The sequence below is a fragment of the Cygnus olor genome, chromosome 3 (genome assembly GCF_009769625.2).
Source record: "Cygnus olor isolate bCygOlo1 chromosome 3, bCygOlo1.pri.v2, whole genome shotgun sequence".
Classification (NCBI taxonomy): domain Eukaryota; kingdom Metazoa; phylum Chordata; class Aves; order Anseriformes; family Anatidae; genus Cygnus; species Cygnus olor.
Window position 1 is genome coordinate 25937192 of NC_049171.1, and position 16486 is coordinate 25953677.

Here is a 16486-nt window from a genome sequence, read left to right on the forward strand (position 1 = left end):
TATGGAACTAATCCTCTGAATCAAATAGTTTTTAAAATGAAAGTGCTAGACTCTAACATATGAAAAACTGCTGTCTATTTGTGTGATTAATAAAAATGTGAGTCTGAATCATTGAATGGTTTGGGTTGGAAGGGACCTTAAATATCATCTAATTCCAGTCTGCAATAGAACGATTATTATGGAGGGGGAAAATGTGCTTGACAAAGCAATAAACTTGGATGCTGAAGTAGGGTTGGTTTGTTCCCTATGAATGTCAGTTCCTTTGAGCTATCAGATGCAATAAAGCATAAATTTGTGTTTGATTTATATTCACATGGTCTAATATCATAAAATAAGTGGCACTGAAAGCCACAAGGCATATCTTTTATGGCTGTAATTTCATTTCAGTATTTTGGGATTAGTGATAGAAAGTTACAAATTAGAAAGATATCAGTGTATGTGAACACTTTAGCTAAATAAAGTACTAAATGGTACTCTCATGAGATAAAAATATTAATAGATATAACCCTGAATTTACGCTCCTTTTAAGTATTGTGTAGCCAGTGTATTCTTTGTAAGAGTTTCTAAAACCACATGTTAAACAGGTTCTAAATTGAAAAAAAAAATAAAAAAAATAAAAAAAAGGGGGGGAGAAGGTTAATAAAATAAGAATTACCTACTTTTGAGCATTTACTGTTCACTTGCATATGGAAGGAACAGATTTAGACTCTTGCACTAGTCTTGATATAAATTGTATAATTAAAAAGTAAATCAGCAGTTAAATTAATCAAATGAATCTATGCTACTAACACACTTTCACAAATTAGAAAGCCAGAAGGGACTCCTCTAATCATCTAGTTTGACCTCTTGCATGCTACAGGTCAGATGACTTTTCTGAATTAATTCCCATTTCAGATAGCACTTATCTTTTAAGAAAGCATCTGATCTTGATTTTAAAATACACAGCTAAAATGACTCCATTTGAAAAGTATTTCCTGAATAGCAGATTTTTATGCATGATGCATATTTTAGCTCAGCCAAGTTTCTTATACTTAATGTGTTTTTACAGGTATACTTATTTGTACTGGCAATTATCACATGAAGCTCTCTGGCTACAGATTCATGATGGGAGTTTGTGTGTAGCTGATTATCTCTGATTTTTGGATCACCTGCCAGCTTCTTCAAGGTCATTGAATGATGAGTGCAACAGAACCAAGATCTGACAGTAGAAAGGCATGAGCTCAGTGGCAACTCTTTTTTTACCATTTTATTCTGAGATCTGTTAGTTAGACAATTTTTAATCTTTATAATGTGTGTCACATCGATTTTCTACTATACAGTCTACCTAATAAGAATGTGCTGTACCAATAAAAGCAAATGTCTTTCAGCACTCTAGGAATAGCAAATTCATGCATTTTATCAATCTGCATGATCAATCATTTATGCCTTTATCAATCACATTTATTATCTGGTTGGAAAAAAAAAAAAAAGAGCTCTAAGATCTGTTTTTTCATAAAACCATGTCATTTCTTAATATTATGTCTTTTTAATTCAATTCCTTACTACCTTACTACTGGTGAGAGAGGAAGAAAGGAGTATTCTATGTCAAAAAGGCGTTACCTGTTTCAGACTTTATGGCAACTTGGAAGCAGATATGGAAGTTATGGATCAACATTTTAACATATGAAACAAGCTGGAGAATGATTGTGGTTGTCCGATACTGATCACCAAATGGTCATGCTCTACATCTACACTATTGAAGACCATGACAAGCCCCTTAAATGCATCTCTTTTTGTGTACCAAGTACATCAGTATTCCAACGTTCTCATGAAAGCTTAAATCACTTCCCAAAACTCATATTTTTACTAACAGGAAATTAGTTGTTTTCATTAGTTGAGGAGTATCTAATCTTTATTTATGAGGTTTGTGAAGTCTACCTTTCTAATTTATGTAAGGTGCTGATCTTACCTGTATATCCAAGTATATCTCACTTTTTGATGTCTTTATCCTGAAAGGTCTACTCAACTTCCCAGTAGAATAGGAATTTTTTGTTTATTTGTTTGTTTGTTTGTTTCTTTATTTTACAGAAACAAAACTAAAACAAAGAGAGCAGGTCTATAAAAACAGGTGCCTAAAGGCAACACCAGGTTGTGTGGTTAGGTGGGGATGCTGAATTGGACTTTGAAGGCATGAGGGAATGCTCCGTGCTTATGAAGAACAATTCAGGAACCTAAGCACTACAGCGTTCATGAGTATCTGCCTCTCTGCTAAAGTTATGTGTTGGAAGTAGAGTCACATAATAGTTCCTCCACTCTCTGGCAGTGTAGACCCTGCACATAAATGCTTAACTGAGAGAGGTGTGCCCTTTCACAGTGGAAGTGGTGCTTATATCCAATTCATTAAATTATTCAGCAAGTAAGTGAAAAGATTACCTGAAAAACGGGATTTTTTTTTCAGCCAGGGAAGGACAAGTCCAGCCCTGTCCCTTCTCTCTCAGGAACTGAACATTAGGCAGAGTATGAAAATAATTCAGGAAGCAATGACTAGAAGCCTGGAATCCTATCAAGCTTTTTAACTAGCACTTCTGGACTCTCTTGAATTGCTTTCTGCCAGCTCAGCTCAACCCAGAATAGCCAAGGGGCAGCGAGATCCCAGGCTGGAGGTTTGAAACTAGACTCAAGCCTACAGTGAGCCTTCATGGTCATAAAATGTGATGAAACAACTCGCTTGTCTGTTCACTGTGCTTATAGATTTTCCCACTGAGGTTTGTCCTGTTTTAGCCAGCACTGTCTAGAGCTAAGCACCACAGTGTTTATGAATATTTGGCTCTGTATTAAGCCCGTGCGTTGAAGGTAGAGCCGCACACCAATAACACACAGCCGAACTTTTCAAAGGGGCCCCCAGAAGACACATCGACCGCTCAGTTTTAATTACTCCTTTCATCCTTTGCCTCCTCCACAAGAGCCATCCGTCGAAGCCCCGTCCTTCAACCATCGATTCCCCCGACAGATGTCCCCCACCCCGGGCCGGGCAGGGCGTGCATCCTCCGCGCTCGCGGAGGGGAAAAAGGGTCGGGGGAAGGCTGCCGGGCGGCTGGGGCCGGCTCGGAGCCCCAGCCCGGTCCCGCATTGGCTCCCGAAGTTTCCGCGTCATTTTCTCCCCACACCCAGCTCGGCACCGGCGATCGCAAGTCTCAATGGAGGGGCGGGAGAGAGCGCTGGAGCGCTGAGAGGGTTCAGCCAGCCCCCGGACCACCGCCAGGGATGTCCGGGACGCAGCCCGAGGATGTTTCCCCTCCGCGCAGGAACTGGACATCCTCCCCGGAGCTGAACGAGACGCGGGAGCCTTTTTTAAGCCCGTCCGCCGATTACGACGACGAGGAGTTCCTGCGCTACCTCTGGAAGGAGTATCTGCACCCCAAGGAGTACGAATGGGCGCTGATCGCCGGCTACATCGTCGTCTTCATCGTGGCGCTCGTCGGGAACGTCCTGGGTGAGTGCGGCGCCCCGAAGTTGCCTCCCAGCCCCTCTTTTTTTTTGACCCGCGGTTGGGTTTCACCTCTCCCCACGGCTGAACACGCCGCATCCCCAGCAGCCGGGCTGCGGGGAGGGAAGGGGCTGCCGGACACCGGGGGCTCGGGGACAGCCGGGCCGGGCTCCCGTCCCCATCCATCGGGCACAGGTGCCGAAACCGCCCGCCCTGCCCTCCGCGGGCAGCGGCCCCGCCTCTCCGCCCGCCCGGAGGGATGCTGCTCCCTCCTGCGCCCCGCCGTGCTGGGAACCCCAAAACGGGCGCGTTGTCGGGCCGGCAGAGATATCGGGGAACAGGGGCGAGGGGGACAGGGGCGAGGGGGACGGGGTGGCCTCGCCCCGGCCGTGAGGGCGCCCAACTCTCCTCGCCCCCCTTGCCCTATCTCCTCATCTCCCCCTCGCCCCATCTCCCCATCATCTCCCCATCTCCCTCTCACCCCCTTTCCCCGTCTCCCCACCTCCCTCTCGCCCCATCATCTCCCCGTCTCCTCATTTCCCCCTCGCCCCATCTCTCCATCGCCCTATCTCCCCCTCATCTCCCCCTCTCCCCATTATCCCCCCTTATCGCCCCCTTTCCCCATCTCCCCCCTCGCCCCCTGGCCCCCCCGGAGCGCCCTCCTCCGCACACGCCGCCGTGGAGCAGCCTCTCCCCCGGAGCCCCGGCCATTTGCGTCCCGTATTTACAGCACTGACATTTTCATGAACGGAGCGGCTCACTAGCGCCCAGCCACGCCATACGGGGCTTCCATTCATGATTTTCTGCAGGATTTATGCACGCCAGCGCTGCCATCGGCGAGCGCTCAAGGCTTCCCTAGACGCGTTGCAAATATGACTGCAGCCAGAGGCAACGTTTTGCGAGGATTTTTTACTTATTTATTTTTCTTTCGACGGACTGATGATGCTATTTTTGTCTGGAATGGCACGCTAGCTGCCGGTAAACACCGAGTACGCACGTTGGCGAAACCAGTGAGCCTTCAGCCAAAGAGGCTACGAGAGGGCTATCCACAAGCCCGAGCGTACTTGCTCAGTCCGTGACTCGGTAGCCAGCTTCTCAGGGTAAAGGTAGTAGCCTTCCCAAACAGCCTGTGCTTTAAACCACGAAGAAAAGTGTCCTTTCTTCTGATCCTGAGCGAAGACAGCTTAAGGAGAACTGTCTGTGTTTGCCTATTCACCCCTGCCCGTTTTGTAAGCAGGCTGTCCTCTCGCTTTTAAAGATTCAAGGTCAAACCTTCGGCTAGAGCAGCTCTCACCCTGCTTACACATTTTTTTCCCCTGAAGCCACCAGGAGAAAAGGTTTCCTGGCTTTGCACTCGCAGACAGAGGTGATATCAGTGCTGATGTGCAGCTGCTCCTCCCTGATGTGTCCGTACCATATCTTGGGGTGGAGCATTTAGCTGTCTGCCTACCTGTCCTTTTACTGAACTGCTTCTGCCCAAGCCTTTTGCTTTTTTAAACTACCTTTGTGCATTGCACAGACCTCACCCACCCAAACTGCTGCCCCTGTTGACGGGCAAGTTGTTTGTGGGATCGGCAGGTGCAGGTGCTCGTTAGCTGAACACTGTCTCATCTTTGTGCAAGAAAGCTCACACTGCACTGATTGCAGGCTCAAGTGATTTTGAGGGGAGAGATTGATGTGGTCTTTCCAAAGACTTTTTTTGTGAAACCTTGTTTATTTGGCTGGCGGTGAAAATCTGATACGTAAGAGTGTACATTTTGAAATCCCCAGAAAGTTAATTTTCCTGCTCATAGTCAATCTGTAAAAATCCTTACTCATTGTCAATCTTCAATTTAGTCTTGTACCTTCTCAAAGCAAAGCAGAAGCTGTTCTAAAGAGAGTTTTAGTGGCTAACAGCGCTTTATAGTTTCACCCTTAATGATGCAGTGTGTTCCTCTGCTTATGTTTGAGCAGTGCTGCTGGGCTAGCGTGAGAAGTCAATGCTCTAGTTTTGCTTTTTCCATGTCTTATTCAGTTAACACTTAAGAAACCATGAAATACCTTTCCCTTCCCTATGTCGTCCCAAAAAAACTTAATTTCTTTCTATTTTCAATTATGCATTCACATGGAATGAGGCAACTCACTGTGTTCCCATAATAACATCTGTGCAAGTGGAGGGCACAGCACATCCCTCAGATATTAGTAATAAATGAGATTAAAGCATTCTGACAGTTAATTAACAGCCAAGGGTAGAAAGCTTGAACTTTGATTGACATCTACTGGGCTCTTGGCTGAGCTGCACTGCAGGAATTGTCCTGCTAATAGTAGTGTATAACAAGGTCTGCATTGCTATTTAGCTTTTAGTTCAATTAGGAGAGTTGACATACCCTATCAAAACTACTGCACAAACCAGCTAAAATGAAAATATTTGCAAGCCTCTGCATCTGAATGCAGGTTTGATTATTGTATTCAGGTGCTTCATAGCAACGATTCTCGCGTGTGCCTACACTAGCTGCTCACCAGAGGTTTCATTGCAAGCTACTGAGGAGAAGCAGGTCTTAAGAAGGTTTTAAGACGTAGTTACATGAACATTCAGAGAATCTGAAATCAGGATGATATCATCAGTATATTTTGTCCTATTTTCTCTTTCGTTTAGTCACTATTTATCTCTAGAGGCAGAATAGATACTGAGGGTAAGGACTTTCTGTTTTTCACACATGACCAAAACATTCCATTACCACTGCAGAGAATTTGAACTCCTTCAACTTTGCAAAGCTAGAGCAAAACTTTTTAAAAGGGTATGTACTTTGACTTTGGACTAATTATCTGTTTTTTCTTTATTCAAAAAGTGCTTGAAATAGAAATGAAGAATAATAAAAGAAGGAAAGATACATTTAGGATGCATGGAGGCCTGTAGTTACTGACACAATGATTGCACACTAACCAGTTCCAGCTGTTAAACCCTAGGATAAGGATAAGACCATAAGGGATTAACAGCTCCACACAGTTAACACATTAGAATGGGGATGGTTGTTGTTTAAGTTATTTATTCAAGGGGGTCAGAATTTTCCTAATGAAATGTTTTCCCTCAGAAAACATGCAGTCCTGAAAATTAAACAGTACAGGGAAAATCTTGATTGGGTCAAAGACTGACCACAGAGCAAGCAGCCTTCTGGTGTCCCACCAGCCAAGCTGCTGGGACTCTGGCAGCCCTCTGCAGAGCTAGCAGGAGCTGAGAGCAGGAGCACACAAAGCCTGCCAGTGCCCAGCTTGAAGCTCATGCTGAATGCCATGGTTTGGAGACCATGAAGAATGTCCGCAAGAGATCTCAGAGACTTTCTTTACTCACAGAACTTGGTGATGTTTGTTTCTCTTTCCAGCTTAGAATGAAACCAAGCCTAATTGACAGACAATTAGTCTTCTCTGGATAATTCTATTATTTGCTATCTATTCTATGGTGAGCCAGGATGTGAGGCAACAGGCACAAACTGAAACACAGTAAGTTCTGGCTCAATATGAGAGGGCACTTCTTTGCTGTGAGGGTGACAGAGCACTGGAACAGGTTGCCCAGAGAGTGTGGAGTCTCCTTCTCTGGAGATATTCAAAACCCACCTGGATGCCATCCTTCGCCACATACTCCAGGTGATCCTGCTCAGCAGGGGGGTTAGACTGGATGATCTTCATAGGTCCCTTCCAAGCCTGCCCATTCTGTGATTCTGTGACTGTTAGCACCATGTTATGCTGAGGTCTGTACAGCATCCATCTGTGGTCCTTTCTTCAAGGAGTTCGCAGTCTCATTCATAGAGCTCAACAGCATTCATCTGATTTTTGCTTACTATAGCTTGATTTTTAGGGCTTCTTTCTTTATGGGTGTAGAACAAAAGTTTTGGGTATAATTCTAACACCAAAGTTCTAGTCAATGATGATCGACAGCCAACTGTAATGTCTCATATATTTCTATGTCATCATTTAAAAATCATCTGGTGAATACTGAGGTCTATGCATGCATGCATGCATGTGTTGGTAGAATTGGATTATTATCTGCAGGTTAATATTGGTGTCTGGCTAATAAACACACAGAGTTGAAATCCACATGAAGATCATGTATTCTCTTAAATGGTGCCATAATCTACACGAATCCTTCTGATTGCCTTAGATGAGGCATATTTCACTTAACTGTATTTTAAGTTATTGCATTTTATTTTGTCCAGATTATCTGGGGAATCTGGCACTGAATATAGAATCATAGAATCATTTAGGTTGGAAAAGACCTCTAAGATCTTTTAGTCCAACCTTTAACCTAGCACTGCCAAGTCCACCATTAAACCATGTCACTAACCTCTACATCTACATGTTTTTTGAAGACCTACAGGGATGGTGGCTCAACTACTTCCCTGAGCAGTCTGTTCCAATACATTTCAACCCTTTCAGTGAAGAATTTCTTCCTAATATCCAACCTAAACCTCTCCTTGCGCAACTTAAGGTCTTCTTGTCTTATCACTTGATGTGTGGGAGAAGAGACCAATCCCCACTTCTCCTTTAAGGTAACTGTAGATAAGGTCTCCCCTGAGCTTCCTTTTCTCCAGGCTCAACAACTGCAGCTCCCTCATCCGCTCTTCATACAACTTGTGCTCTAGACCCTTCACCAGCTTCATTGTTCATCTTTGGACACGCTCCAGCACCTTGGTCACAGAATCAAGTACTTTAGGTTTGTAGCGCCAGCTACATGTAAGTCACCTTTATATCTTGGATGAATATTAACAAGAGTTGCTTAATCCTTTTTTGAAAAGATACCATGCAGGAAGTGATGTGATGTTTATACATTTCATCTACCTAAAATAGTTAATATATGGGCTCAATTTATGTAAGTGTTAGGGTATCAGCTGCAATACTTTGGTATTTGCATAATATGGAGATCACTGGCAAGAAGAAGACATGCACACCCTTGTGAGATACACAAACAGTAGAAATGCATTGAAAGATGAAGCTGAATTGTCATTATGTCCTCTTCTTTATAGACTGTCACATCCAGAAGCATAACTTTTTCCACTGTATATGCTTTCTGACCAGAGACCAGAGGGCAGACAACTCTCTTTCCTTTTAGCATCCTTCATGTCAAAAGGCAACTCTGCCTCCTGTGAATACTGCAGTCGAGCTCTGAAAAAGGGCAATGCCCAGAAGGAAGACAAGCTGCAAGAGATACCTAATGCCTTGAATGTTAATACAAATTTTGTTGACTTTCATTTGAGTTCTGCTAAAAGACAGTTGCATCTGTCTGGAAGCTGCCCTTATATTTGGATACAAAGGACTGTCCCTTTCTCCCGTGTTTTTTTGTTTGTTTGTTTGTTTGTTTGTTTTTTCAGTCAGAATGAAAGAATAAGCAGTTTGGCTACTTGTATTCCAACCTCATTCCAAAAGACAATAGTCCTGCTTTAAACTGATTTGGTGACAAAGGAGGAGGGCTGGAATCTGAACAAGTGGAAAAATGCCCAGTCTCAAGGGTCAAAAACCATTATAAGGTACTGAAAGAAAAACAAGCATATTCCTTACCATATGGACTCTCATGCCCTGTTTAATTCATAGCTGTTTTTCATAACGTTATTGTACTTACTTTTGGAACTCCACACACTTCTTGGAAACAGAAAATTTAGGACTGATCTTCCATCCAGTTTTCTTCCTTTCTGCTGTCCACAGCATTGCTGATGAAATATCTCTTATCCGACATATCATAAACTGTGACTTAAGTGCTAGCTATTCAGCAGTTCCTACAGAAGGACAAACTATCACCACCTAGTCAGAATTCCCCTGCAATGCCAGAACATCTGCAGAGGGCTGGGTGGGGGAGGCACAAACAGGGGAGGGAAAGCACACTCACATGCATTGACAAATTGTCTAGGAAGCAAATGGCAAACTTTCCTGTTGCTATGTTTGCTTTTGTGTCATCTTACTTTCAAGATGCCCTCCTGATAAACAAGTGAAACTCTTGTAAAAGACTTATCCGATTTAATTTTGTACATTCTCAACGCTGTTGGAATGATAGTTCTGAAGACCAGCTCTTCTATTTACTCCCAAAACAGGTGCAGCCTTGAGCGAGGTAGTTTGGAAAGGACTGATATGATTTTGTATTATGAGTGATGTTTTGAAAGAACCATCTATGTATGGTAGAAGGAAAATAACTCATCCTGTCTCTTCAGCCACTGCCCAAGTCCAGCAAGACCACCGAAAACAGTAAAGTCCAGTCTACCCAGAGCTGAACAGGGACTAACATGCCTTTTCCTTAGGTCAGTGAAGTACTCTTCAGACTGATGTGCCTTTGGGGCATTACCAAATATAATGAAAGCTGTTGTCACATTCTGCCTTAACTCACCATATTTCTTTTTCTTTTTTTTTTTTTTTTTGTTTTTTAAGCATTGTTTATTGCTTACTTTCTGTGCTGCATATCAGGTAAAACCTTTTTTTTTTTTTTTTGGGGGGGGGGAGTGGAGGATATTAGCTACCTTCTGATTTATGCTTTCAGTACAGTACATCTCCCAGCTGAAATTTGTCAGAGAAGAGCTAGAACACGCTGGTCCCCAGTGGAAGGAGAGACAGGAGTTGAGGGCAGCAGCAAGACCAGCAGAGCAGTATCCTCACCAGCATGAGCACAGTTCCACAGTGCCCATGCAAGGGGAGCTGGACAGGTCTGGTGATGGTCAGACACAGCCTAGCAGTTAACAGACAAATTCATAGGGATGAAGCAGGTCTGAGGTTAAGCCAGGAAGTCAAGTCAGGGCCACAATCAATATTGGACAGACACATGGCCAAACACAAGCACATGCACATTTAGAACATTTGTCTTGCCCGAGCTAAATGTGAGAGCTTGGGCTTGAATGCAGCTCCCAAGCAAAGAAGAGACCCCAAGAAGAGGTATATCAGCTCAGAGGTCTTTACTCAGCAGCCTGCTCTCTGCTTACACAGCTGTGCCATATCAGAGCTTATTTTTTTCATATAGTCTAAAGCAAAGGCACTCATCCATCTTCATTAGAAATGGACATGGAAAAGGATGGGTTTTTCCTAATGCAATTCCATTTTATGCTGACATGCATTTTGAAGCATATGGTTTCAGATTTGCCCAGCATTTCAGCTATGAAGCTCACCTTGATTTTAATAAGTCACGCAGGTTTAAATTTGAGTCACAATGAAGTGTGAAATCTTTTTATTGTAGTGTCATGAGCAGTGTGACAGCTACATTAAGGGTCCTTCCATCTCTAACATGAAATGTGCATAATGATTTTGTAGGTTTTTTATTGTTACTACGGATAGACAAATAAGTATATGCAACTGTGTGTGTGTAGTGGGATAATTTAAAACTGCTCAGTCTGTGTTAATCAGTATAGAAAGCTCAGGAAAATGTGTGATGATATCTTTCACTTCATCCAGAACTGACCAAATATGGCATTTTTGGCAGACTGTATAGTGTAGCTGATCTTCTAGTAATAACTCCCATTCCCATTAGGTTGTTAATTGCCTAAGTTTATGTAATGTGACTGAGTTAGAAAATGAATCGTGTGCCAATTAGATGATTGTGCTATTACTCCCAATTTTACTTTGTAGAGATAAGCTTCCAGCAAGCAGAATTTACTTCCTATGTTCTTTTCTAGCACCATAATAAGATAACACTTGGTAGCTAGAAAGCTCCTCAGAAATTATATGGCTGCAAGCAAACTAGATGTTATATATATATATATGTTTTCTTTATGTAGACTTTCATTGTCTTCTGTGGGAGACAGTTCCTTAGTACACTTCAGGCTGACGATAGAAAAAAAAAATGTTTTAAGATTTCATTTATTCACTGTTATTCAGCTATATTTCTTACAGTTTCAGTGTTTCTTCTAGAGTCTTACATGAAAAAAGTAATGGAACCTGCACTATGCAGATATGTCTATGTGTTATACACAGGGAGCATGACCTAACCTCCCATTCCTTTTGTCATGTTTCCATGATTTTTGTTGACATGTGTTTAGTGTGTCTTGTGAGGAGGAGGTGGCACTTCACTTACAAGCTATGTAATTCTTTTGTATATGCAGCCTAGAACATAATCCAAACCTTTTCAGCTGTTACATCATATATTCAAGGACAGTTCTTATCTGGTGGGCATTATTACCAGATGTAGGATTTTTTCAATATTTTCATTGCAATAAACATTGTGTTAAAAGTGCCTGTTCTTTGTGTCAGTCTTTCTATTGCTTTTTCAACGTAAACTTGATCTTCTGTTAGTTTCTCTTTTAAGTTAAGAGTAATGATGTAAAAAATGAAGTAATGTTTGACTTTAGACCTCAGTAGTGGGTAGAGTGGTAGAGCTCAGATGGACAGCCTAGGAAGCAGATATCATCTTTTTATTCACGGAGGAGATCTCTCTGTTTTAGATCTTTTGTTCTCACTGATGGTTTCAAAAACCCCCAATTAAATATCCTCTACAATTTAGTTGAAGTGTTTATTGTCCCTTAATCAAGATCATCAATAAAGTTATTGAAAACTCATAGAAAGCCTTCCTAAAAAAAATAAAATAAGCCCAGGCTTAAACACCTAATTTTTAGACTGCTATGTTAAAGCAGAATTCTTAATCAGGAATAGAACAAAATAATTTCAGTGACAGCATTTTTCTATCTAACAGTATGCATTGCTTCAGTGTTTCAACAGGGGATCTAGCAGAATGCCATTTGGTATTTTATCTATTCAGACTTCCTTTCAGCATGACCATGTTGATAGACTCCCCACCACTGAGGCTTTTATTCACAGTAGGCAATGTCATCACACAAAAAAGAACAAGGGGGAGATTGCCATATAAAAGACCAAGTCTTTTCCAGCTGGAAACATTTTTTTTTTTATTATTTAATTTTTTTACATTTGAGGGTGAGTGGATGGGAAATAATGTGTAACTCAAATCTATTAAACACCTTTTTTTATCACTGTAAAACATTGTGAAGGAGAAACGTTCTTTAGAAGCTTCCTGCTTTGTGCATCTGAAGATGCTGATGAGTAGTGCTTATATCCACAGCATTACTTCCATATAAATTGTGTGGTCGTATTTTAGTCATACAATTTTGGTGATGAATTTCTAAAGCAAAATAAAGGTATTGAAGCATAGTATAATGGAGGAAAAAATATAATACTTTGTACTCATTTGGGATTTATTACCAAAAAATGAGATAAGACATAGAGTAATTAATTTATGTAAGGAAATGGTATGTATTGCTTGTTATGGAAATTATGTTTTTACTTTGGCCAAGAAGTCCAGTTTGAAGATGACCCATTAAATGAGAGGTTGGCAAGATTTCTGGAGTGTTAGGGAAATAATTTAGGGCTGACGTAGGAAACAAATTGACAGCTGAACCAACTGTTCACCAACAGAAGGACTCCAGCACAATGTTTAATATGCTCAAGACAACATAAATCTTCCAGGAGGCAAGCAGCTGCATTTTATACCAGCTGGAGCCTTTGTATTGTTTTCATATTCATCTTTAGGTACAATGAGCTATGCTAATTGAATAGATGGCATTACACCCTCTAATTAAAATGCCCCAGGACACTAAACCAACAGGGATTAGATTTGTACATGAAAAATACCAATCTAAAACCCTCACTGTACTGTTGTATTTGAGAGGGTTGTTTTCTTCAGGACTATAATGAGATATATGAAGTTTTCTTGATAGACTTCAAATAGTATCTTAAACTTTAACTCGGATTTGAATTTGTTCTTTTTAGTCTCGTGAGCTTTTTTGTTTTGGTTTGGTTTGGTTTTTTGTTTGTTTGTTTGTTTGTTTGGTATTAGGAAGGTGGGCGAGCTTCATTATAGCAGATCTCTCTTCTCTGAGAAAAGCCTCTACAAGTTCTCCCAAACACTGTCAGCCTGACAACTCAAGCTAGTTTCCAAGCTTTCACTGACACTATGTGGCAGAGGTAAGAATAGCAACAGTTTTCATTAAACTTCTTTTGATTCTGGTGGAAGGAAACGGAAGCATCGGTGGTGGGAAATTTCAGTATGATGAAGGAATTAGAACAGTCTGATTACATCATAACCACTATAAATAGCCGTTCTTTGTGAAAACTGGCCTGCATGTTTTTGTTTGCAGAAGTTATTAACTGGAATCATGAGAGTTTTAAAAATAAAATCTGTAATACAGAACATAGTCATAAAGATTTGGCAGGTACTTTGGTTCCAGTACAGAGTTCTCACAGTTTGGGAAGATTATACACACATTTTTTCTTGAACTGGTGATCCTATCTTCGCTGCCCGTGCTAATACAATTTCTCCCACTTTCTTCTTCACTCATGTTCATCAGAGGTTGCACAAAATATCTGGTTTTGCTCAGAACTTTTTTTACTAGTTCATAGATCTGCTGAGGTCTGAAGAGCTTATTTCCTGTTTCATGATTTCAGAGTACTTCTAGTTGAGAACCTCTACTAATTTTTTGCATCATTGCTTCTCTTCTCCAGGGTGGGAAGAAATCTGCTGCTGTCTGCCTTTTCCCTTTGGGTAGGCAGACGGCATTTTGCAGTCCTGGGAGCTTCCTCCCTTGAGCATGTTTCTGGAGAGTTTACACGTGATCTGCATGCCTCTACTTCTTTATAGAGCTGCCTCAAATGAAAATGCATGTTGAAAGGGGTGAGAGTGGAGAGTATGCAAAATTATTTTGTTATGATACTTAACTAGTTCTAATGTAGTAAGTGGCATAGTCAGACTGCTTTGCACTCCCGCAAAATAGTTTTTGAACACCAGCTAGAGAGCTTTTGTCACTGATCTGCTAGATCACTGGTGTGTCAATGAAGCTGATATCCAGGACTACTGAACAAGCTTGTTCTAAGCAGTAGGCAGTAGACTCAGAAAGACATCTAGTCTACATGGAATATATTGAAGTAACTTTCTGTCATTTATACCATTCTACCCTGCTCAAATAACTTGCAGCAAAGGCTCACAGCTCTGTTTATCCTTGCACTGGAAGAAACTGTAAATGCTTGTGTTGAATGCAATACTTCAACCAGCAGAGGGCAATGAGTGGGGGGAACTGACTCGTTTTTAAAATAATTTCTTTTCAGAGGCTTTTGTAACAGTCTTTCTTATACATACCCGCTTTTTTGTATACAGTCATAGAATAAGTTTCTGGGAGACATTAATTATTAAGTTAGTATGTAAATATGCTAATTAAGATGCTTTTGTGCTATATGTAATACAAAGAATGGAAAATGGTCTATGCTTCAAAGAATGTATGAGATCAAAAGGGGAACCACACAAGCATAAAGAAATCTAAAGTAACAACTTATCTTTTATTTCTATGCCTGCAAATGATCATTTTTCTACCTTTCAGGTGCCTCTTGCTCCTTTAGATTGGAATTCAGAGGAATTTAGAGCTACTCTCTGTACATTGGCTTTGCCTCTTGCATCTGTTATTCCCTGAGTAGCAAGGGGCACAGTCTTTTTTATTTCTCTGAGGAACAGCAAGTATCAAAGTTCATCTAAATTCCATTCTTGTTAAGCCAGTGTGATCTGGAAGGCTTAGTACAGAGCTGGGAATTATGAGTCCATGCTTCTTATTCTGAGTCTGATTTACTGTGTGGCCTTTGGCAACTTCTGTTCTGTGCTTCACTTCCCTTGTTTCAGAGATGAAAATGATAATATTTTCTTAGCTCTCTGAGATATTGTGAGGTTTCATTTGCTGATACTTATGGAAGCCTTTGAACACAAAATGCAAAATGCTGTGAATTGATTTCTGACACTCTCTGTTGCCAATGAGATTGAACTCACATTTGATAACTTTGTGGATTTGTTTTACCAGAAATAATGTTTACATTCAGGTGTTTTTCTTAAACTTGTCAGCACAAGAGACCTCATCAAAGAGCATGTGCTCTTTGACACATCTGCTTAAATCTAGCACCTTTGGGCACTGACATCCTTTGATGAAAAAGATGCATTTGCCTGAATCAGATAGAATGTAGGACTGATGAACCACAATATGAGAATGAAGTAGTTGAAATCTGAATTTTAAAAACAACTTTTTTTTATTTGTTCATCAAAGAAGTAAAAAGTACAGAAAAAAACATTGCCATTTAACATTAACTTTTGCATAAGTATAAAACAAGACCATACTTTCAGTATGAATTATACTGAAGAAAAAGAACAAGCCACAAGCAGAAGCCTAAAGTGTTAACATAGCTGTGAATGAATGAAGTGATGTTTGCAACTTTTCTTCCCAGCACTGCATTTCCAGCTGCAAACAGCATTCCAGAGGGGCAGCAATGTATTATCTCCCCTGTTTTGTCCTGCCTCACATTGTTGATATTTAAGTTACAACTGTAGTAATCCCATGCAGAAAATTGAAATAATAAAGATCTGGACAGTTATTATCTTGCAGTGCTAGATAAATAATTACCTGAGCATGTAAATTTTATCACCCAAACGGACTGTAAATATAAATAATATGTTTCCTTTAAGCTTTTGATTTACAAGCCTTGCCTTTCAGATATCTAAGTTCACAGCTAAGAAAACGTGAAATTCTGTATCCAGGGCGAAAATAAAAGAAATGAATACCATGGGAGACGTTCTCCAAGGGCAACAAAGGGCTTTGCAGAGGGAATTTGACTTGCATTTACAAGCTCCTGATAGATATCTATATATATATATATAGAGAGAGAGAGAGAGATTTATATGTATATATAAAAAAGATTAAGTTTCTACAAGCTATAGTATTTGCATTCATGTCTGCATACATTAGAAGAACATCTATGTTGGTACAGCACTTGTTTTAGAATAAATTTGGAAGCCCAAATCCGAAACAAGTTTGTTGATAAAATCACCTTCTCTTAGAGGAATTGAAGGCCACCTCACTCCTCCCTCTCCCTTTGCCCTAAATTGCCCCCAGATGTCTAAACCTAGCCCTCATGAAGAAGTGATCCAAACTTAGCTCCTACTAAAGATTTAGGAAAGTCATGAGTGGGTATTGTGTTAATTTGGATCACTACAGTCTGACAACAAAGGTGTGATCCATTCTGAAGAGCATCCAGAGA

General features: G+C 40.9%; 1 protein-coding gene across 1 annotated transcript in view; it reads left to right on the top strand.

Moving 5' to 3' along the window:
- Positions 1–3134: 3134 nt before the first annotated feature.
- HCRTR2 (hypocretin receptor 2) overlaps positions 3135–16486 on the top strand; it is a 36732-nt gene continuing 23380 nt past the window's right edge. The window contains exon 1 of the mRNA XM_040553476.1: positions 3135–3472. Within this exon, the coding sequence (XP_040409410.1) occupies positions 3244–3472 (229 nt within the window). The 5' untranslated portion in view covers positions 3135–3243. The remainder of the gene's footprint in view (positions 3473–16486) is intronic.